General features: G+C 45.4%; 1 protein-coding gene across 5 annotated transcripts in view; it reads left to right on the forward strand.

Moving 5' to 3' along the window:
- SYNRG (synergin gamma) overlaps nt 1-22,113 on the forward strand; it is an 83,742-nt gene extending 61,629 nt beyond the window's left edge. For all 5 annotated transcript variants that reach the window (XM_061605492.1, XM_061605491.1, XM_061605496.1 and 2 more), the window contains 5 exons: nt 2,024-2,120; nt 4,257-4,405; nt 5,625-5,735; nt 6,492-6,527; nt 16,767-22,113. In XM_061605492.1, coding sequence (XP_061461476.1) covers nt 2,024-2,120; nt 4,257-4,405; nt 5,625-5,735; nt 6,492-6,527; nt 16,767-16,898 — 525 coding nt within the window. In that variant the 3' untranslated portion in view covers nt 16,899-22,113. The remainder of the gene's footprint in view (nt 1-2,023; nt 2,121-4,256; nt 4,406-5,624; nt 5,736-6,491; nt 6,528-16,766) is intronic.
- Nucleotides 22,114-22,346: the final 233 nt, after the last annotated feature.

Here is a 22,346-nt window from a genome sequence, read left to right on the forward strand (position 1 = left end):
TAAAACACAAAAAACAATTTAAAAACACAATTTAAAAACTATTTAAAAACACATGCTAAAATGCCTGGGAGAAGAGGAAAGTCTTGACCTGGCACCAAAAAGGTAACAGTGTTGGCGCCAGGCGCACATATGAACATATATGTTCATGTTCAGATGCAACACTAAGCCATGGTTTAGCGCAATATGAACAAGCCTTAATTCCTACTGGGCTTGCATGCTCTTCTGCTCCCCTCTCCTTGTCCCATGCAAAAGGTTCCAAATTTCTCCTTCTGACAGCATGGAGAAGAGAGGGTGCAAGTCAGGGAATAGGCTTAGCTCATTCACATAGTGCTAAACAACGGTAAAGTGTTGCATCTGAACATGGCCACTGGGTTTTCCTATCTGAAAATAATCAAAATAAACAGATTTCCAGCAAAGTGACTGGTATCATTGTAATAAAAAATCCAATATATCTCACCCTAATGGGAACCACAACAACCTGGTGACTGATGTGTTTCTTCAGTCTGTTGTCTAGGAGATCTGTTAATGGGCAACTTCAAGGCCCTGTTGCTCTTCCTTCTTATCTTAACTAGGGGCTGTGCCCCTGCTCGCTTTGCTCTCCAACCCTCCTTACCCCTCCACTTACCTCCGACCTTTAGTCCTCATCAAAGCTTCCCACCCCCTTCCTTGTCACGTTGCAGTTTGCAATGGCACCAGTTGGCAGCCATGCAAACTGCAGCTTCTTGATGACAGCCTTACAATTTTATGTATGTAGGAACAAGAGCTTAGACTGGACAACCCGCCAAACAGAGAATATGCCTTCAAATGGAGCAGGTGGCCAGGCCACCCTAACCTAGTGATGTTAGGGATCCAAGGGTAAAAATGAACATGACATTTCACTATCCTAATTGGGGGAGGGGGAGGAAAGTACCACTACATATTTGCGAGTATAGAGCATAACTTCAACCATGAGGACTAGGAACTAGTTATATGGTTTTCATTGCCCGTTGAGAGAGGGAAGCCCTGGAAAAGTGGTGGCCTACTCTGAAATTAACAAAATATACTGCCCAGTCATGTGGCTCAAAACCTAAACTGGAGTATGGCTATAGCAGGAAGCAGGGATTGAAATAGAGGGAAGAGGCATATTTTAATCTTACCCACTAGTCAGGCATGCTATGCTAGAGGCTCTCTCTTTTTCTTTTTTCCTTGCAGTTTGGCAACTTTTGCTAGCATCCTGGGAAGTTCTGCTTTTTTCATTTAAATAAAGAAGTTCCTAGTTCTTAGGGTTAAAGATGTTCCCTTAAATATGTAGTGGCAGATTTCTTTCTGTTTAGAATGGTGCTAAATTTTAACGGTAAGTTGCTTTGGGTTGACCATTGATAAAGAAAAATGGGAGCATACAGTCATAAAACAGTAATCACAACAGATAATGAAGATGTCTACATCAGCTTAACCCTTCCCTTGGGTTTCTCCTTCTTTGCTTAGAGCAGCCATCGAGTCCTAAGGCATATAGTAGGGGTAGGGAGCCCTTTTCAGACCGAGAGTCACATTCCCTTTTGAGCAACCTTCCAGGGGCCACATGCCATGAGCAACCTTCCGGGGGCCACATGCCAATAGCGGCTGGGGCCGGAGACAAAAACTGGTCAGAGCAATGCATGGAAATGTTCCCTTTGCACAGTAGGCTGGTTTCTACATCCACACATACACACACCACACTCTGTCCTCCGTCCAGGCAAGCAGAAAGCCACAGTTTTCAAAGACACATCCCAGCCAGGCAAAACCTCTCAAGGAAGGTGCAAGATAGGGCTGGGGAAGTGTATGGCCTGGGCTGGGAATGTCTTCAGGGCCAGATAGAGAGGTCTAGAGGGCCACATTTGGCTCCTGGATTGAGATTCCCCTTCCCTGCCAAGTGGGAAGGCACGTGATAACAGCAGTAGCATTTCCGGAGCTAAGCAGGCCTGGATGGTGGGCCAGGCTGGGGAGCCCATGCACACCACCCTCTGAATTCAGTGTGTAATAAACAAGCCTCTCTACCTACTGTTAGGTCATCAAGAAGGCAAACAACACCCTGAACGGAATCAGCAGTTCGTCTGTCTGCACAGAAGTCATCCAGTCGGCCCAAGGCATGGAATATTTATTAGGTATGAATCTTATGTCTCGTTAACATGAGAATTAACAGGAAGTACTTAAAAAAAAAGATACCCAGTGTTGCAGCCAGCTTTTCGCAGAGTAGACCCATTGGAATTTATGGACTTCGTTAAGTCGTGTCCATTAACTTCAGTGTGTCTATTCTGAGTAGGGTTAGCACTGGATGCAACCCTCCCCCCCCCCCCCGGCAAGAATTCTGCTTGGGATGTTCCTTTTTGAAAATGGACTTTTGAGGAGAATAAATACTTTCCCCTTTCTCTCTCTAACCTCCTTTGCTTGTTGACCTCTGCCCGCCCTCCTGATGTTGTGTGGTTGATTGAAACATACAGTGCATGGGAATCTGATACTTTTTATTTTCCATAGGAAATTTCCAGGTTTCATTGGATGCGAGTTACCACAATCTGAAAGCAAAGGCTTCTTTTGTAAAATGTAACACTGTGTACTGTTGAGCATTAAAAAATGAAATCACACTGGAATTATTGCTCAGCCCATGATACTCTTCAAGAGCCAGATCTACAAGCAGGACCCAAAAGGGATTAACATCTAGGGCAGGGGTTCCCAGAGTCATTGATATTGACTCCCCCTGGCGTTGATGGGACACTGCAGGGTGGTGAATAAAGGCTTAGGGGTTGAAAAGGTCCTGTGGGTGGAAAAGAATCTGACAAGTTATAGTGCAAAAAAAAAAAATTAATTAGGAACTAGGAGCCTCGGAAATAAAGGGCATGGGAAGGTACAGAGTGCTGCTCCCTTCCCAACGAGGAAACTCGGCGTTCGATAAAATGATTCTACAATACAGCACTGTTCTCAGGCCAAATTGCTTTATTGCTAAAAGAATGTGTATACTAGTGTACTTTTGCTTTTGTGTGTGTCATTTTCTTATTTTTTTTAACATTTTATGATGTGTAGTAATGGTGTTTGAGTGATCAATAAATAGTTATATATTGTTATTTCTTGACTATATATTTTTTGAAAGGTGTTTTTTAAAGATGTTTTAATATGTTTTAAATTATTTTGTTTTTATGATGCTTTAGAGTGTGTTTAGTGTTTTTGTTTGCTACCCTGGGCTCCTTCTGGGAGGAAGGGCAGGATATAAATAAAATATTTATTTATTTATTTAATTTGTTAGTCTCTTTTCTTCACACAAGTGAACCCAAAGTGACTTACAATCAATATACTAGCTGGATATATTCCTATAAGACTTAATTTCTACTTGGAAGGAGGTGGGAAAACCTCAACTTTATTAAAATAAATTTAATAAAATAAATAAATAAATAAATAAATGTCCAGTGTTGGTACTACTTGGAGTAGACCCATTGAAACGAATGGACAACTAACTTAGGCCTGTCAGTTTCATGGGGTCTCCTCTGAGTAGGATACAACACTCGATTTCATTTACATTCCTTGGAATTTGGCTTGGGGTCAGTGATGGTTTTATAAGCTCAGCAAGGGGTCAGTGACAGGGCAAAAAGCAACCCAGCAAGATCTCCTGAAACACTGAAACTATATTCTACATCTTAAAAAAATAACTGTGGGTGTTTTAGCGATGCTGGGTTGGGTGGGTGGGGAAGCAACTGTGAGGTGGGGGAGGTGAAGGGAGGAAAAAATAATTGTTGTCACAGTCTTCCTTGGGTAAAAAGCAGCAGAAGCCAGAAAAGTCAGTCTGTAAAACAGATTGGCTGCCTAAGATCAAAGGTCCCTCCAAAGAAACCCAAGCCACAGAGGAAGAGGGCGGCATTTGGCCCTTGGAATGCTGCCGAGAAGGGAATGTGGCCCTCGACCTGAAAATTGAAAGCCAGTGCGGTATAGAGGTTTGAGTGTCAGACTGGGACCTGGGAGACCAAGGTTCAAATCCCCACTTGGCCGTGAAGCTCACTGGGTGACCTTGCGCCAGTCACAGTCTCTCAACCTGACCTACCTCACAGGGCTGTTGTGAGGATAAAATGGGGAGAGCCAGGTTTGTACACCGCCTTGAGCTCCTTGGAAGAAAGGTGGGATATAAATGTAATAAAAAACATTTTAAAAATAATAAAATGAGCTCAGGCGTTGGGGAAACCTTGATCCTCGGTGCTGCTGTTAAAGAGCGTGACATGTCACCTGGGACCCCACACTCATCTTCGGTCTCCTAACAGGAGTCGTCGAGGTTTATAGAGTCACGAAACGGGTGGAGCTGGGCATCAAAGCGACGGCCGTCTGTAGCGAAAAGCTCCAGCTGCTGCTGAAGGACATTGACAAAGTGTGGAACAACCTGATCGGTTTCATGTCGCTTGCTGCTTTAACGGTAAGGCGGTTTATGTGGTCTGCCTCTTCAGCATACAAATGTTTGCCCTTTGTAATGTAAGAATGGCGTCCTAGATCGTTCTAGCACTACATTTAGTACAAGGGGGCCTCATGAGCGGGTTGTGAAGGCAGGGGCCATCCCATGTTCTTTGACCTGAGCATTTGTCCTTTAAGGATACGCTGCCTCTAAACATGGAGGCTCCATTTGGTTATCATTCCCTCCATGTTCAGTCCTGCTGGTGATCTAGGTTATTTATAGCAGCGGTTCCCAAATGCTTTCCCCCCGACAGACCACTTGAAAATTGCGGGGTCTTGACAGACCCCTTAATGATTTTTCTGCTGATAGTAGCAGCTATAAAGCGCTGCGCTAGATGCAGTATGATTTTTAATGGCATTTCTGTTGCTTCTTTTATTTCTTATGTTTTATTGCATTAGGATTTGAGTTCCATGGCATACAAATTATAATACAATAAAATACAATCTAAGAAAGAAAAGCAACAAGAATACAATTAAAAATCAAGATGAATATTTAACGCAGACGCACCGCAGACTGCCGGGATGATGCTCACGGCCCACTGGTGCTCTGCAGCCCACACTTTGGCAACCCCTGATTGAGATGGACTACGTTGTTGTTTTTAAAAAAAATGTTTTTAGAAGTTCTAGCTCCCTGGGTGACCTTGGGCCAGTCCCTGCCTCTCAGCCTCAGAGGGAGGCAATGGTAAACCCCCTCTGAATACCCCTTACCCTGAAAACCCTATTCGTAGGGTAGCCATAAGTCGGGATCGACTTGAAGGCATTTCCATTTCATTTTTTCAAAGGTTTTTAAGTGTTTTCTTTTTAATTGTATTGTTATATTACCTTGTTGTGTGCTATCCTGGACTCCTCTGGGAAGATGGGCAGGACAGAAAATATTATTATTATTATTATTGTTATTGTTATTGTTATTATTATTATTATTATTATTATTATTATTAATAATAATAATAATAATAATAATAATAATAATAATAATAATAATAATAATAATAATAATAATAATAATAATAATAGATGTCCAAGCTAGCTGGTTAGAGATGGCTTCCTGTGTTCCTGTGATTATTGTTGTTGTTATATTTACATCCTGCCCAGGGCAGCCAACAACAAGGGATAAAACATCTCAAAAACCATTCCAAAACAATATCCTGTGTTTTTTCCCCCTCCTCCTGTTGCTCTTCCTGCAGCCGGACGAAAACTCATTGGACTTTTCCTCTTGTATGCTTCGCCCAGGCATTAAAAACGCCCAAGAACTGGCTTGCGGGGTGTGCCTCTTAAATGTAAATTCTCGAAGCAAAGTAAGTAGGGAGGCTGCGGCCTCTTTTTCATGTTTCTCTCATCCCCTTTTTGCATTTGCTGTCTTCTCCCTTCCCCCCCCCATTCAGTCCACTAATTTTCACCAGTCACTGGAAGCATCCTGGCAACCTCTTTGGAAGCAGTAAGCAGAGCAGAGTTCTTTCCATCACTTCTTCTGCCAGCATGGGTGGAGATGGCTGAGGTGCTGCTCTGAAGGCAGCCTGCTGGGGCCAACGAATGGGAAGTGAGAGATACAAATCCCTGGGGCCTGAGTGGATCCACCAGGCAGGAGACAAAGGCCTTCCCCCGAAAAAAGCCGTACATCAGGAATGGGGAGCCTGTGGCCGCTCCAGCTGTTCTTGGGCTCCTACTCCCAAGATGTCCCGGCCAGCATGGCCAACGGTCAGAAATGATGGGAGTTGCAGTCCTAACAGCATCCAGAGGGTACCAAGTTACCCATCCGTGGCATACATTAATTTCCTCAGCAACTGGAGGGTCCAGCTGACATGGAGCTTTCTGTAGTCAAGAGTTCCCTGGAACTGGCTTAGAACCTATATATTTTTTTTCCTAGCAAGATGGAAGGAGGGACAGACTTGGCCACCTTCAAGAACTTGAGCTGTCAGTGGGACAGAGACGCGAAAGGCCCCCATTGAGTAGAGCAGGGGGGCTCTTAAAACAGGAGAGTGTTTGGTTGGCAATCAACTCCTCCCTTTTGGCTATTGTGTTTTGACCTTTTTTGGTTTCGACGTTGTTTTCAGAAAGAAGAGAAGCCTGCGGAGGAACATCCTAAAGAAGTACGGACCCATGAAAGCTATCTTTTTTCCTTTTTCATGTGTGCTCTAAGCAAAATGGTCGGGGGGGGGACCATTGCCGTCATTTTCCGCTGTCTCCCTCTCTCTCTAACCTCTCGATTTTAATCAACTAACTTGCGCTTGAGTCGCTTCCTCTTCAATGGCCCGGTTCGCACGTAACACTTAGTGTGAGAACACGCAAGTGTGCAGGCCTCCTAGAAAGGAGATAGCAGCCGCTTTGCTCCTTCCCTGGCCCTGCTTCTGTGAGCTAAGCCATAGTATGCCTTAGCATGTTCTGCAGACCATCGTTTGTCTTGCTCCAGATGAACTATATACTGTAACCAAGATTTGTGCTGTGACTTAACTGCTTGTTGTTTGTTTATCTGGACAATTTATATGCTGCTTATATTTAAACAAACTGGTTTATAATGTAGGCTGAAACATCTTAAATAAATAGCAAATAACAAATGTATATCTACATATACACACATGCATGTGTGCACAAACATACATATATCTATACATACAATATTTCTGTAAGCTGTCACACAGCGTGACGGCCATATTCCATGGGGGTTGGGAGGTGGGTGCACAGTGGGCACGAGGCAAATGAGGAAGGCAGACTAGTGGGTGAGCAAGGTGTGTGTTTGGGAGTCCCAGTGTGTGTGTGTGTGTGTGTGTGTGTGTATATATATATATATATATATATATATATATATATATATATATATACAGAGAGAGAGAGAGAGAGAGAGACCAGATAATTTCTACATTCTCTAAAACACAATTAACAACTAAACAGAACATCCTCTTTAGTATCAAAATAAACATTACACATAAAAAATCAGCTACAAAAATACAAGGAAAATTCATAATAAACATAGTAAATAACTAAACAATATCTCCTCTAAACATCAGGGAGTAAGATATTGCAAATGAAGATCAACTATAAAAAGGCTAGTGGGTGAGCAAGGTGTGTGTTTGGGAGTCCCAGTGTGTGTGTGTGTGTGTGTGTGTGTATATATATATATATATACAGAGAGAGAGAGAGAGAGAGAGACCAGATAATTTCTACATTCTCTAAAACACAATTAACAACTAAACAGAACATCCTCTTTAGTATCAAAATAAACATTACACATAAAAAATCAGCTACAAAAATACAAGGAAAATTCATAATAAACATAGTAAATAACTAAACAATATCTCCTCTAAACATCAGGGAGTAAGATATTGCAAATGAAGATCAACTATAAAAAGGCTAAATTTAGCTTTTTTAATTAACACGATAGAGCAGTGGTTCCCAATGGGGGCCGGGACCCCGCGAAGTAATCCAGAGGGGGCCGTGAACAGTAAAGAACTGAATTATTTTATTTTTTTAAAGACACTGTCTGCTTTCCACTGCCGCTGCAGATGACACCTCCCCCTTGCTCCAAACGAGAGGGGAGGCCTTTTGCTGAAGTGCCAGAGCGTCTTTCAGGCGTACTAAGGGCAGGCATCTGCCTATAAAATACATGGCAGATGCCAAAGGAAGCTGAGGGTGCAGCTACCAGGAAGAAGAGGGGATTACTATCACTGATGCCCGTCTCCTTGCACTGCCGCTACTGGCAACACCCTTACCTAGAATGAGAGGAGAGGGCTTTTTGTGAAGCAAAAAGAAGCAAGCCTGCAAAGAAAGGCTGCTTTCCCCCTTCCTTCCTGGCAGCCAGCCTGCCTCCCTGGGGGGAGGGGGTCACAAAAAAAATTCAGCTTATAAAGGGGGTCCCGTGCTCATAAAGGTTGGGAACCACTGCGATAGAGGATTAGGCAAAAAAATCGTCATCATCAACTCACTTCCCAACTACCATACAAGTAATTCATACCATGAAACAAACCAATCCAGTTAAATTCCCAGCTCCCTGTATATATCAACAAACACAATTTAATCTAACTACAGATAGAAACACATACTATTCAGTTCTGCTCAAGCAGGCCCAGCACTGGCACAAAGGCAGGTTAGGACCTGGCCAAGGGCCCCTGAGGGCCCCCTCCGTGATCCGTGGCAGCGTTGGACCATGCAACCCGATGCCACAGAGCTGCAGCTCCCAGGCACCTCCCCCAATACAGGTGGTGCGGGCTTAAATAAGCCCACCTGCCTCACCTATCTGTCACATTAGTGGGCACACCCCACGTGATGTGTGTGCATGCCTGCCATGACCTATGGTGGCGGTGGGGGCATCCCTAAGGGGTTGACGCCCTGCTGCCATCTTGGGTGATGGTAGGCATGTGTGCACACTGACCCCAGAGGTAGGGGGGCGGGCTGGCCTGGCCTATACAAGCACCACGCTGCTTCTGTCAGAAGGGGGTGTTGGAGTAAATTGAGCTGCAGGCCTGGGCAGGCTGGTGCCCAGGGGCCCAGTCACGCCTGATGTCGGCCCTGCACTCAACCAAATGATCCTCAACACACTTACTTGATCAACATACTTGCATCAATCAAACACATCAATATTCTAAACCAATATACTCAAGCTTGCCATTCTAACGCACCATCAAGTCTCACACTCCGCAGACACATAATTCAGTTTTGCATCCTCAAAATGAATTTGTCTGGAGGAGACAAACCAAAAGCCTAGGTTCAGGCAACGCACTAAGCCAAACCAGGGCCTAGCTCACAGCAGGACCAAAGCGGGCGTGATCTTCTCTGGGAGCCCGCTTGCTCATGCATTCACACTCATCCACGCTTTTGGCTCAGCGCTATGTGCCAAGTGAGTTTTTATCCTGGCGGCACACCTGTGGCTTTGTGAGTAGCTTTGCTTTTTTTTGTGGTGGTCTGTGATGTGGCGTGGCAGACAAAGTGGCCTAATGTAGTCGACTCTTACCTGTCCAGTCTTGTGTGTCTGCGATGGCCGGGCGTGCGCCGTCAATCCTTGCTGTGCATTGAGATGTCAAAAGCTTTTCAGAATTTAAGGGAGTGGGGGTCTGGGAGTCATCTTCTCTTTCAAGCATGCGGGAGAAGGGGTCCACCCCAGTGACTGCATTTTCTTGTGGGGAAACATCATGCTTGGGGTGGTTTGGGGCCAGAGACAAAAGTGGGGGGGATAATGGATGGGACTCGTGCCTTTGTTCAATAGGATGCGTCCCAGCAAAAGTCAGCATCTGCACACGCATCTCTCTCTCCCTCCCCCCCATCCAGGCTAGGAAGAGGCATTATTGCAAGTCAGGGCAGTGGCGGCTTGTGGCTTCATGTCGGGTGTAGTGGAATCCGCTCCAGGTGTTAGTCAGAATGACAGCTCCTTGAAAGCTTGGACTAAACGCTGGAGAGGATTCCACTGCACCCCTGACATGGAGCCTCCAGCTGGCACTGAGTGAGGGATGCATTTTAGCCAGGCAAAAGCACATAGAGAGCAGGGCCAGGGAGGGGTGTGTCTTAATGAGACAGAGTGGCTAGGGAGAATCCCAAGGGCCAGACAGAGAGGCCTGGAGGGCCACATTCACCCCCTTCCCCCCCCTCAGTCTGAGGTCCCCTCGACCCTGGCTTTAAAGAAGCGCCCTAGTTCTCTTCTTTAGTTTTGTTTATCAGCATTTCTGTTGGGAAAAGACTTTTTTTTTTCCCATTAATTTTTATTCAAATTTTCAAAATCAAAAAAACAAAACAAAACAAAACAAAACAAAAACAATTAAACAATAAAATAAAATGTTGACTTCCGATTTGTCGCAGATCAGTTATAAGTCTACAATATATAACAATCCTATCTCTAAAATTATATTATAAAATCACTTTCCTCCAGTAGTTATCTTAATTAATCGTCAAATCTCATAAACATTATTTTATTCTTTCCACAAAAAGTCAAAGAGAGGTTTCAATTCCTTGAGAGATATATCTTTCAATTTTTCTCCAAATAAACATGTCGCTTAATCCATCTAATTCAAATCTGTTAGGCCCAATAATTTCAATAGTCATTCTTCCATTATCTATATTAATTCCATCTTCCATCTTCAATACTGTTAAGTCCAGTAATTTCAGTAGCCATTCTTCCATTATCAGTATCCCATAATAATCTTGTTGTCATAGCCATAGTCCAAGTAAACATATCAATTAATCCATCTAGTCAAATCTGTTAAGTCCAATAATTTCCATAACCATTCTTCCATTATCAATATTAATTCCATCTTCCATCTTCAATAATCCTGTTAAATCCAGTGGTTTCAGTATCCATTCATCCATAATCAGTATCCCATGATGATCTTGCTGTCATAGCCATAGTCATACAACAAGAGTCTGATGGGAATTTCCCCCATCACAAATATGTCCTTGCCATCAATTCTGAATATGTTGTTGAAATATTGTTGTAAAGTCGCATCTCTGCTCTGGGTGCATCTCTGCTCTGTCACATATCTGTAGCCAACTCCATAGATTTTTTCTATGTCAAGCTCCATCACATCATTCCAGTCCAGAAAATTATCCAAGACATTGATAACTTTACCACCAAAATCTTCATTAATTTCTTCAGAGACAACGTTGAATTCCAAACAGTAAACTTTATTTCTATCATCCATAAACTCCAAATCTTTTTCCAATTTCACATTTGTTCCAATCTCCAGGGCTTGTAGCTTCCCTATCCCATCAAACTCCTCTCTCACAGAATCCATTATTTCTTTAAGCTCCTGCGTCATTTTATTAAATTCAATTTTCGTCTCCTGACTACCCTGTCTCAGGGTTTGTTTCGTTATCTCAATCTCATCCATTATTTTCTGAAACATAATTTCTTCCATGGTCTCAATCTTGCTGGCTGCCATTCTTAAAACCACAGAAACAAAAATTATTTCAGCCACAATTGGGTTAATATTCCAGGCTTGCTTATATCAGTGTAGACAATACAGCCTGCCTTATCTCTATGTGTTCAGGAATACAAAACAAACTTAGTTCCCAACATCAAAACAATTAGTGGCATCGTGAACAAGCAGATTCGTCAAAGTGAAATAGACCAAAATAAAATAAAATAAAAATTCCCCCCCCCCTCCTCGAAATAGAAATCCCTCTTCCGTTGGTATCTTTAGAATGCACCTCCAGGACAGCTTTTTGCGATAAACAAAGATAAGCTTTTTCGATTTCTTTCCTCCTTAATTTCGTTAGTGAAAGAGAAAAGCCATAACTCACCTAAAAAGTTCTTCACAGCTGATTCATTGACAAATCTCTTTTTTTTTGCTGCACCAGTTTAAATCAAGTGAAAAAAGAAAAAAGAAAGAAGGATGCTTATCTGCCTGTTAAAGTCCGTTATTCTTTAAAGAAAAGATAAACGTGTCGCTGTAATCAGCTAGAGCTTGATGAAAGTCCGTCCGGCATTGCAGTTTGAACCTTCTCTCATAAATAAATGAAATCCAGTCCTCCCCACAAAAACAGGCTTTGTGGTTAATCTCTTACGTTTCTCCCTGCCCGGGAGAAAATCTTTACCAGTCAAAAAGAGCGTTGTGACTGATTTTATAGCTGAAAAAGCTTCTTCTGAGACAAGAGCTCGGCTCAGAGGCAGCACAGGCAAAGCAACCCTTCCCGGAAGTCCGGAAAAAGACTTATTTTGAATAGGGTTGATGCCCTCCGGTGTCTTCACGTGAGACTCAACAGCAGCATGAGCAAAATATAATACTGGGATTTTCAGTCTTTTACAGTGTCTTGGTAGCATTAAAAGAGTTCTGGACGGCGTACACACCACACATGGCTTTCCACAAAGAGTTCAGGAACCGTAGTTCCACACCTCTCAGAGCTACCGTTCCCAGCACCCTTAACAAACTACAATTCCCAGGCTTCTTTGGGGGAAGCCACGCGCTGTAAGTGTGCTTTAAATTTATGATGTGTACAGAGTCTCTCTCTGTGAGATTAGGGAGGGAAATGCAGAGGTTTTCTCACTGGTCTTAAGTCGCATCTATTTGACTCATCCCAGCATTAGCCAACTTGTGGTCCCTGCTTCTCACTTAAAACAGTAGCTAAGGGGGCCAGATCCCCTCTGCCCTCCTATCATAACAAGACTAGAGAATAACAGGCGGATGTGAGCAGACTGCCTGAGTAAAGCAATGCAGAGTTGGAGACTCCTGCTGTTCTTAGCCAGGTGTGTAGCCATGTGGTGGAACCAGATTGAACTGAGGCAGCGGTGGGCAAACCATGTCCTCCCTGGAGCCCTTCTTAAAAGGGTAGCCGAGGGTCTTATCACAAGCGATAGGAACCTGCCTTATCCTGAGTCAGACCATTGGTCCATCTAGCTCAGTATTGCTACACTGACTGGCAGCAGTTCTTCTGGATTTCATACAGGGGAAATTCCTCGCCCTGCCTGAGATGCCGGGGATTGAACCTTGGACCTTCTGCATGCAAAGTGGGTGCTCTGCCACTGAGCCACGGCCCTTCCCCTAGGGTGCACCCCTCTCCTGTTGATTCCCGCACAGTTCTCTTTTACATCTATACAGACAAGAAAAATGCCCTCTTCTAAAAATGGAAGGTGGGATATTCAAGATCAAGTGTGGGGAACCTGTGGCCCTCCAGATGTTGCTGAACTACAATTCCCATCATCCCTGGCCATTGGCCATGTTTGCTAGGGCTGATGGGAGCTGTAGTTCAGTTGCATCCGAAGGGCCAAAGGCTCCCTACGCCTGTTCCAAGATGTAGGATCCCACGTGTTCTATGACTCCTCCATGTGAAGTGAATATGCATTTAGTCATCTAGTTGGACTCTATGATCTGCACAGAATTAAGCTGCAAAGGTGGGTGAACAGGCCCAAGAGGCACTACCTTAGAATGTTTTTTTTAAATCCATACCTACCCTCTATCTGTGCAAAGTAGATTTTTTTAAGCTAATGGTTTTTAAAAAAAACTTACAATACTCCTACCACTGTTTTCTATATGGTTACACAGAACCTCCTGTGTAAGATGAATCTCCTGTGGAATCTCCTGGGCTCCTACTGGGAGAAAGGGCGGGATTTAAATCTAATAAGTGAATAAATAAAATAAGATAAAAATCTCTGAAAGTCATGCAAGCGCTTTGCCTTTCCATTATCTGCCCCTGACTGAGAGACAAGGTGCGGTGACTCCAGACCAGCGAGAAAACATTTGCATCCCTCCCCCCCTCCCCGCTAATAAAACACTTCCCGAAATACTCCAGCTGTTTGCTCAGAGCTGTTGAGAAGGCTAGTGAGAAAACGGCTGCCAGCTTATTTTTCTGCTCAGCCGCAAACCTTGTCCAGTGTCAAATTAGCCATGGTGTGGGTGTTGTTTACTTGAAAAATTCGCTTGCTAGCATTGCCCCAGTCAGAAATTCCTTGCAGGTGCTTTTCAGCTTGTTTGTGGTTTCCCACGCTGGAATCAGTGGGGAGGAGAGCCTGGCTGAGAGTCCAGAGTCTGAGTTCAAATCCCCGCTCGTGTCTCCTGGATGTCAAGGGCCAGCTAAAGATCACCCCCACAGTGAGTGGCTCAGGGGTTACGTGCCCTGCCACCTGTGTGTAGTCCCAAGGAGCCCAGTTGCCCCCCAGCTGGCAGTTGCGGACAAGGAAGGGGCTGGCTTGTGCAGCTGTGGCAAGCTGAGCAGGCCCTAGCCAGCTGGGGAGGGCTAGCCTGAGAGGGAGGCAATGGTAAACCCCCTCTGAATGCCGCTTACCATGAACACCGTCTTCATAGGGTAGTGTTTTAATAGTGCTTTCTTTGCTGAGAGAAGACAGAAACCTGCTTGCTATAACTAAAGCATTACCTGACCTTTACTCTAGAGCTCAGCCTCCAGATCTCCATGGCAGTCTCCCTGCAGTTCCCCCTGCTGGATGGAACTGCTACCTATTATAAGAGGTAGCCATAAATCAGGACCGACTTGAAGGCAGTCCATTTCCCACTTTCAACCAAATATCGCAGTGCCTCCTCGCCTCCTAACAGGAGTGCTCCTCTTCAGGGTTCCTGCCAGCCAGCCCTGCCCGCTTCCCTGATACGATAAGCTGTGAGAGCAGAGGTGGGGAGCAGGGTTCGACTGGTGGGCCAGATCCTGAGCTCATAAGAAGAGCCTGCTGGTTCAGGCCAGTGGCCCTTCTAGTCCAGCATCCTGTCTCACAATCAGTTGCCCAGGGGAAGCCCGCAAGCAGGACCTCAGCGCAAGAGCACTCTCTCCCCCCCCCCCGTGGATTCTGGCAACTGATTTTCAGAAGCATGCTGCCTTGACTGGTGGCAGAGCACGGCCACCTTGGCCAGTAGCTCTCCCACCCCTGGTGGGCCGCCCGCCCGCCATCACCGTAATGTCAGTTCACCCAAACTATGGGGGGAGGGCTGTAGCTCAGTGGCAGAGCACCTGTCTTGCATGCAGAAGGTGCCAGGATCAATCCCTGCCATCTCCAGGCGAAACTCCCTGCCTGAAACCCGGGAGAGCTGCTGCCAGTCAGTGCAGACAACACAGAGCTAGATGGATCAGTGGCTCTGACTCAGCATAAGGCAGCTTGCTGTATGTATTTTTCAACTTTCTTTGGCTGCCGAATGTGCTCAGCCTTCGCACCGCTGCTGCTGCTGTTGTAGGGTGTGCTCAAGGGTTTTTTTGTACTTCTCCCCTTGTGTCTCAACGCCCCCATTTTGGCTCCCTTTTCGTTGGCACTTCTCACCTGAGTTCACTGCTAGAGAGCTTGTTGCTATAGGGCGGTTTAAAAATGTAATAAAATAAATAAATAAATAAATAATAAATAGAGAGAGTTATAGCTGTTCAGATTCAAACATTCGTGATTTTAAGGTTGTTGGGGGCCGTGCATGGCCCGAAGGAGTAAGCCATCCTCCCTGACATCTAGGCAGCTGCACCCGGTTGAAAGCACATGATAGTTATAATTAGGGCTTGTCACCCCAATTAAACAGATCTTAGAGTCAATTAATCAGAGGAGTCTTAGAAGATTGATTGATCAATTAAATCAGCATATGAGGGGGAAAACAATTGTTGGAGGGAAAAGCATGCTGTCTTTGCGGCAGATGCTGCATTCGAAGAGGCATTTTCTGTCCTGCATACTTAATTCACCCTTTGGGAAGTGATAGAGCTTCGCACGCAGGAGGTCCCAGGGTTCAATCTTCAGTATCTCCATTTAGGGCTGGGAGAGTCTGAAGCGGTGGACAGAATCTGCCAGTCAGTGTTGACAATACTGAGCTAGATGGATCCAGTAGTCTGACTTGGTAAAAGGTGGCTTCCTGTTGACACATGTGCACATACACACATATCGGAATATCTCTTCTAAGATCTGCAGTTCTATAAGTGTATGAATTTTTAAAAAGCAATTAAAAATATATATACTTCTGCTGGCTGGTTTAATCTGGGGCCTCTAGTTAGTAACTGAAATGTTTTTAATAAGTTTGACATTAAGATTAATTAAAAACTGCAACCCTAATACTATTGCCGTGAAAGAGTTGGTACTGGATACCCGCCACCCTGTCCTCTCTCTTTATATCAGGGCCGAGGAAGACTTTTCAGTCCAAGGGCCGCATTCCCTTTTGGGCAACCTGCTTGAGGGTCAGAGGCAGAAGCGGGCAGAGCCACAAACATAAATCTTATTTTTGTGCAGCAGGCTAGTTTCTACACACCCTTCTCTGTCCTCCATCCAAGCAAGTGAGAGGCATGATCAGAGTTCATGCATACATGCCAGCCAGAAGAAAAAGCCCTGTGGGTACAAAGCAGGACCAGTGAGAGGTGTGGCTTGGGCAGAATCCCGAGGGCCAGGCAGAGAGGCTTAGAGGGCCACATCTGGTCCACAGGCCTGAGATTTCCCCACCCCCCATCTCAGGTCAGATGGTTGGAGCACCATGCTGTAGTGGGGAACTTTTGGCCCTCCCAGTGTTGCTGAACTCCAACTCCCATGCTCCCTGGTCTTTGGCCATGCTTGCTGGGGCTGATGGGAGTTGTAGTCTAGCAGCATCTGGAGGGCCACAGGTTCCCCACACCTGTCATAAATAAAGAAAATAATGACTTCAACAGGTCTCTTTCTCTTCCCGCTTCTTTGAAAGAGCTGTTTTGATTGCATAAAGCTGAACTTTGCAGGGCATCTACCTCTGTCCACCCCCCCCCCGGGCTGTTAACATGTTTCATCAGAGCTATGGCAACACCCATGCCCTTTGAGGAGTAAGGAAGCTACATAAAGACACTTAACATCCGCCTAGGTTGTCATGGCGTGTGTGCGCACTGCCAGCACCTAGTCCTCTCCTGTGTCGCCATGTTTTAGCGCATGGGATGGTTGCAGCGGTTTCTAATTCTGACGTTTCTCCCCCACTTCTCCCCAGGCCTTTAACTCGGAAACGGACAACTTCAAACTTGCTTACGGGGGGCATCAATACCACGCCACCTGCGCCAACTTCTGGATCAACTGCGTGGAACCCAAACCCCCGGGCCTCATTTTGCCTGACCTACTTTAAGCAGACTTCCGTCAGCCTTCACCTTGGTCTCGATGTGGGAACCATACACTAGCGGGCGCTTGGGTGGGAGGGCTGGCAACTAAATGTGAAAACTGTTCTGATTGCTTAGCGTGGCCTTCCCCAAATCTGTCGCCCTCTGGATGTTTTCGACTACAACTTCCGTCAGCCTCCCAGCTGGTGTAGTTGTAGCATCTGGGGGGCAGCAGCTTTGGGGCAGGTTGGGTTTAGTGTATTTATAAAATGTTTGTTTTTAGGCTAGCTGTTCTCTTTTGCAAAGGGTGAAAGCCACTGTGTTTTTTAATCTGCAATTTCCTTGTGAAGGACTTTGCAAGGATTTGGAAATATCTACTGATTTTTGGAAACAAAAGAAATTGCACTGAGGCACAAACGGCGTTTCTGGAATGGCTTTTGACTGGCACTCTCATTCTGAGTGGGGCAAAGTTCTCTTCCGTTTAATGAAGGGTGGAGGCTAAAGACCTTCCCATTCCCAAGGAGTAACTTCTGTTTTAAATGGCTGTATCCCCCCAGGATTGCAAAGCCAAAAGGGAGTCGGGTCTGGTTTGGAGGAGTTGTTGGGAGGTTCACGTTTGTTTGTTCTTTTACGCAGGGTCTTAAACGATTTCTCACTCCTAACCCTGCATTTACCCAGCGAGCTTCTAAAACAGCTGTTGGGAACCTTGGGCCCTCCGGAAGTTACTGAACTACAACTCCCATCAGCCCCAGCAAGTGTGGCCAATGGCCAGGAATGATGGGAGCTGGAGTTCAGCAACATCTGGAGGGCCAAAGGTTCCCCACCTCTTTTCCTTAAATCAGTTTAAGTGTCAGGGATCCCTTTCTCCCCCTTCTTCGACAAGGAATTCTCCATGTTAAGGGAGCCAACTCAAATTTGCTTGCAGATATTCTCAGCCCCCTCGCACCAAATTTCTGTTAGTGTTTTAGGGTGCAGGGGAATGAAGGGCCCCCTGTCACTTTTAGAGCCGTTGATCTCTATAGTTTAGAGATCTGTCCCTAGAAATGCTTTTAAGAATCAGCTGTCCCAAACGACAGCTTGGAATAAAAGCAGGCAAGAGAAGGTATATGTGGAGGGGAGGGGTCTTGCCATGTAAGATTGTGGGGTGTTTCCTCCCCTTATCTTCTAAAGGGCATTACCACTATTTGTGACTCTGTTAGGTTTGCAGTGAGCAAAGAAAGCCTAAAGGCTAAAGCTGTCTTCTGTCATGGACATTTCTCAAACTCTCTCTCTCTCTCTCTGAGGGAAGCCCTTTTCATGGTACGTTGATAATTTGAGGGGGGTAGATTGGGGGGGAAGCGGCATCTTCCCTCCCCTTTTAAGCAAGTGGGTCATGCCGTGCTGTGGCTTAGATAGGGCAGCAGTGCAGAGATTGCGATGAAGCAAAATAGGCTGTTCTTCTCTACTCCCCCCCCCACTTTAAAATGTATTTAATATCTCCAGGTTGCAACCGCTGCACTGATACAGAAAGGGACTGCTTAATTCTGCTGAAACGAAGCAAGCAGCTCGATTACAGCATGAAACAATCAATCTTCTCGCTTTTTTTGTTTTGTTTTAGAAGTTTGCCTGCCCTCGCTGGTGACCGCCCCCTCCCTTGGAAACTTGATGCCATTCTCGGTCAGGGGCCAGGCCTAATGATGGCCCGTCTCCCAACGGGTTACACTTGATATCTACCACTGTCACTGTCGTTTTCCTATTCTGCTGCTTCGGAGTGGGGTGGGGAACCTCTGGCCCATGCACCTAATTAGGCCCAGGAGGGGGTCCCACTTTGGCCCATGAGACTGTCACCCTCCCGAAACCATGTCTACCTGCCACATGTGACATCAGGTGTGGGACAGACAGGTAAAGGACGTGCCTAATTTATTAGGGGTTTAGAACTTCTGTAATAGTCGCACAGAGTTTTCAGCAAGTTTCAGCTTTTACCCATTGTGATGCTTCAGCAGCAGGATACGGCGTCAGCCACCGTGCGTCTCCCAGCTATGAAAATCTGAAAAGCACAGCAAGGGAGATAGTAGTAGTAGGAGCAGAGGGTGAGCCCAGCTTCTCAAATCATATTTTTCCTCTTGGGATTCTCTCTTCTGTGAGAAGGAATGTGCAGTTTTTGTTTTGGCGGAATGTGTCATTTCAGCTCACTCTTGTGTGGGGCAATTGATGGCACTGAGCCCAAACCCTGGTCAGGCCTTTGTTGGGCATGGTAAATACCATCTTCCTCCGCACGAGAGCGCATTTGAACGACGCATTTGCCACTCTCACAAACGTGGGGAAAATCGTCTTGTCATCTCTTTAACCACATCCCAAAACTAATGTGAGAATGCACTTGCAAGGAATAAGTGATAACAGGGTCAAATGGAGGGGGGCTCAAAAGTCCCTCACCTCACCTCTCACATCAGCGCCACAGGAGGAACAGTTGTGAGGTACTTAAGATCTTGAGCAGCGATAACATTGGGGCAAAGAGAGTGATCCACTGCACGCCAATGGGCATATGGAAAAAAAGAAGTACGATCAGTAGGCAGTTGGGCTTGCCACACTGATCCTTAGGCGTTGAGACCATGAAATCCTTCTTTGGCTGCCTTTGCGTAACAATCCCACGTAGTGCTTTCACAGGAGAAGCGACATCATCTGAACTTCCCTCCCTGAGAAGGGAGCTACTACTAAGACCACCTCCGGCCTTCTGTGATTCGGGCGTTAGTGAAGCTGAGCTGCTTAAATTTGAATCACGAGCGTACTATCACCCATCTGCTGTACGTACGGGAGGGTGGGGTCAGGATTTTTATTAACGGTCCCAGTACAAATATGCAATGAAGCCTCATCCTGCCAGCCGTTGAAAGGCTGAAGGAGCATCAACCGCAAACCGCAGTTTCTGAGGAGGGCCCTGACTTCTTTCTCCTGCTATTGTTTTTCTCGAAATCGCTCCAGTGAGCCTCTTTAGCCGGGGAGCGGGGGCAGAGGCAGGGTCTTCAAGTCTAATTACAGCGGAGCTTATTGAACTGTGAATGCGTTAAAGCCCACGACAGATACGGGAAGGGGAAATAGCCTTCTGTTATTGACAGTGCCGTGTCTAGTCTACCAAAGAAAAGCATTTAATGAAAAGGAAAATTAATAGTCGTAAAACAAAAACACCTTTCTTTGTGTTTTTGGGACATGAACAGTTTTAATTAAAAAAAAAATACCGATAAAGGCTGTTTGCATCATGCATGGTGGGGTACGGGGTGTGTGTCTTGTTCCGCTGTAATACATCCAACTCATTCACAAGGCAGCATTGTGTTCACCCATCGCCTGTGCTATTATCCTGTTAGCCAAAGGCCCCTGGTGTCCTTGGAAACTGTATCCAAGGTTACGGTGTTTTCCTCAGACTGCATTGTCTAAAATTCTGCTTCTCTCTCCCCCCCCCCTTTGAGGGCAGGTTGGCAACGGGGCAGGGGGGAGGTTTTTACCAGATAAACTTTTAAAAACATTTTTCCTTTTAAAAAAACACAACACCACTTTTCTTTCTTGGGCGAAGCAAAATGTCCCTTGATGTGCATGTTTGTTTGTTTGTTAGTTTGTTCGTAAATGTACATATGTGGAGGGTTGGGGGGTTTTTTGGACTTTTTAACTGCCTCGGTCTTTTTTTGCGGATGCCTTAGCGGCAGGTTTTCTTCAGCCCATTTTAAAACTTATTGCAGCCCTGTTGGTTCCTAAACATGCCGTCCTTACCCACTTCCTTGACTTGGTACGGGAAGGTTGCGGTACTTTCAAATGTGTTGGAACGAGGTGCCCAAATGTTCGTTGACAGGGCAGTGGAGACCAAACCTACAACCAGGACCATCCGTGCTATAAAGCCGGAATGGGGGAACTTGTGGGCCCTCCAGATTTTGTTGGACTGCAGCTTCCCATTGTCTCTGAGCTTTGGGTATGCCGGCTGATGGGAGTGTCTGAAAGGCCACAAGTCCTCCATCCGTTAGGCAGTGAGCAACCTAGAAGAAGCCGTGCTTGTCTTTTGACAGACCAGGTCCATCAAGCATCAGGGTGGTTGGTGGGGCACAGTGTGCTCATTTCTAGGCCCTGCAGTCCAGGGTGGGCATTTCTAAAGCAATTTTGCCGACAGTGGGAGGCCAGGGTGGTAACGGTCTTCTGGATCACGGCAGGCAAACTCTGCGGCCTTTTCTGATGCCTGCCAAAGCCCGACATGTAGCTTCTGGTATCCTGATTTCCTTCTCTCTGTTGGAGATAATGTGCACCCTTCAAAACGCTCCCCTGCTGCCACAAATGTAGAACTTGGGCAGTAAGTTGGGGAGGGGGGGACTTGCGGCAGTGTTGCCCCCCTCCAAGTAAAGACAGTACAGGCAACATAGGGGCCTTCTTGGTGAACTCAAGTCACATGTAGATCCCGTTGAAGTCAATGTGAGATGTTAGTTAATGGTTAAAGACCAGTCCTATTCATTCATTCATCCAAGGTCTGCTTGGGATTGGGGGGTTATATCCAGTGCTAGCTGTACTCAGAGTAGACCCATTGATATCAATGGGCCTGGGTTAGTCATCTCTGTTCAATTCAGTGGGTCTGCTCTGAGTAGGACTATCTTTAGCTATAACTGTGTCTGTATTCGCTCAGAGTTTTAAGAACCATCTGATAATTTTGCTTTCATTTCTCTTTTTGGAGGAGGAGATTTTTGAGGGGATGATGGTGTTAGGGGAAGGATGGACCAAAGTCGGTTCTGCTAAGGCAAGCAAGGTTGCAAAGGGCATAAAGAGAATCAAATATACAATTAATTAATTGCATATTAATGAATGGGGTTGGGTACAAAAGGAGACCCCTTCCAAAAAATAAAATTGCTGTTGTACCAGTACAGTAACTCATATACATGTATAAGCTTTTGGGGTCTTTTTTTAATTGCTATTCAGTTTTCTTCAAGTGGTGAAAAAAGAATGTCACATAGCTTCAAAAGGGCTGCATCATGATGGGAGAGTCTTTTAATGTGCAATGTTCCTTCCAGAGCTATCTAGGCTGCCTCTGAAATGGCCTTTGTGGTAGGCATGACTGTGATCTAAGGTCTTGTTTTACTTTGTGGTGTGCTGTTGCTGATTTTTTAAAAACTTTTTGACAGAGTGATTCCTTTTTCAAGACCCAGTTTCCTTTACTCTCGCAGTGGTGTACAAACTCTTTCACTGATTCCTGTCAAATTCCCTGATCCTCAATAAAGTACTCTTTCTTTTAGTCTGGAAAAAGTTTGGTACGGTCAATTGCCAAAGCTTAATAATAATACTATAGCTGCTGAAGCTTAATAATAATATTTCACTGCTGCTCAGTTTGCATATTTTCATCATGCTGGAACTTGGGACAGATGGTCCGTGGGGGGGAAAGTTTGGCGACCACTTCTGTAGTACATTCAGAGACATCCAACAGGGAAGCCCTTTTATACATTGACACTGGCAGCAGCTCTCCAGGATTTCAGATGAAT

The sequence above is a fragment of the Rhineura floridana genome, chromosome 21, assembly GCF_030035675.1.
Source record: "Rhineura floridana isolate rRhiFlo1 chromosome 21, rRhiFlo1.hap2, whole genome shotgun sequence".
In the NCBI taxonomy this organism is placed as follows: Eukaryota; Metazoa; Chordata; class Lepidosauria; order Squamata; family Rhineuridae; genus Rhineura; species Rhineura floridana.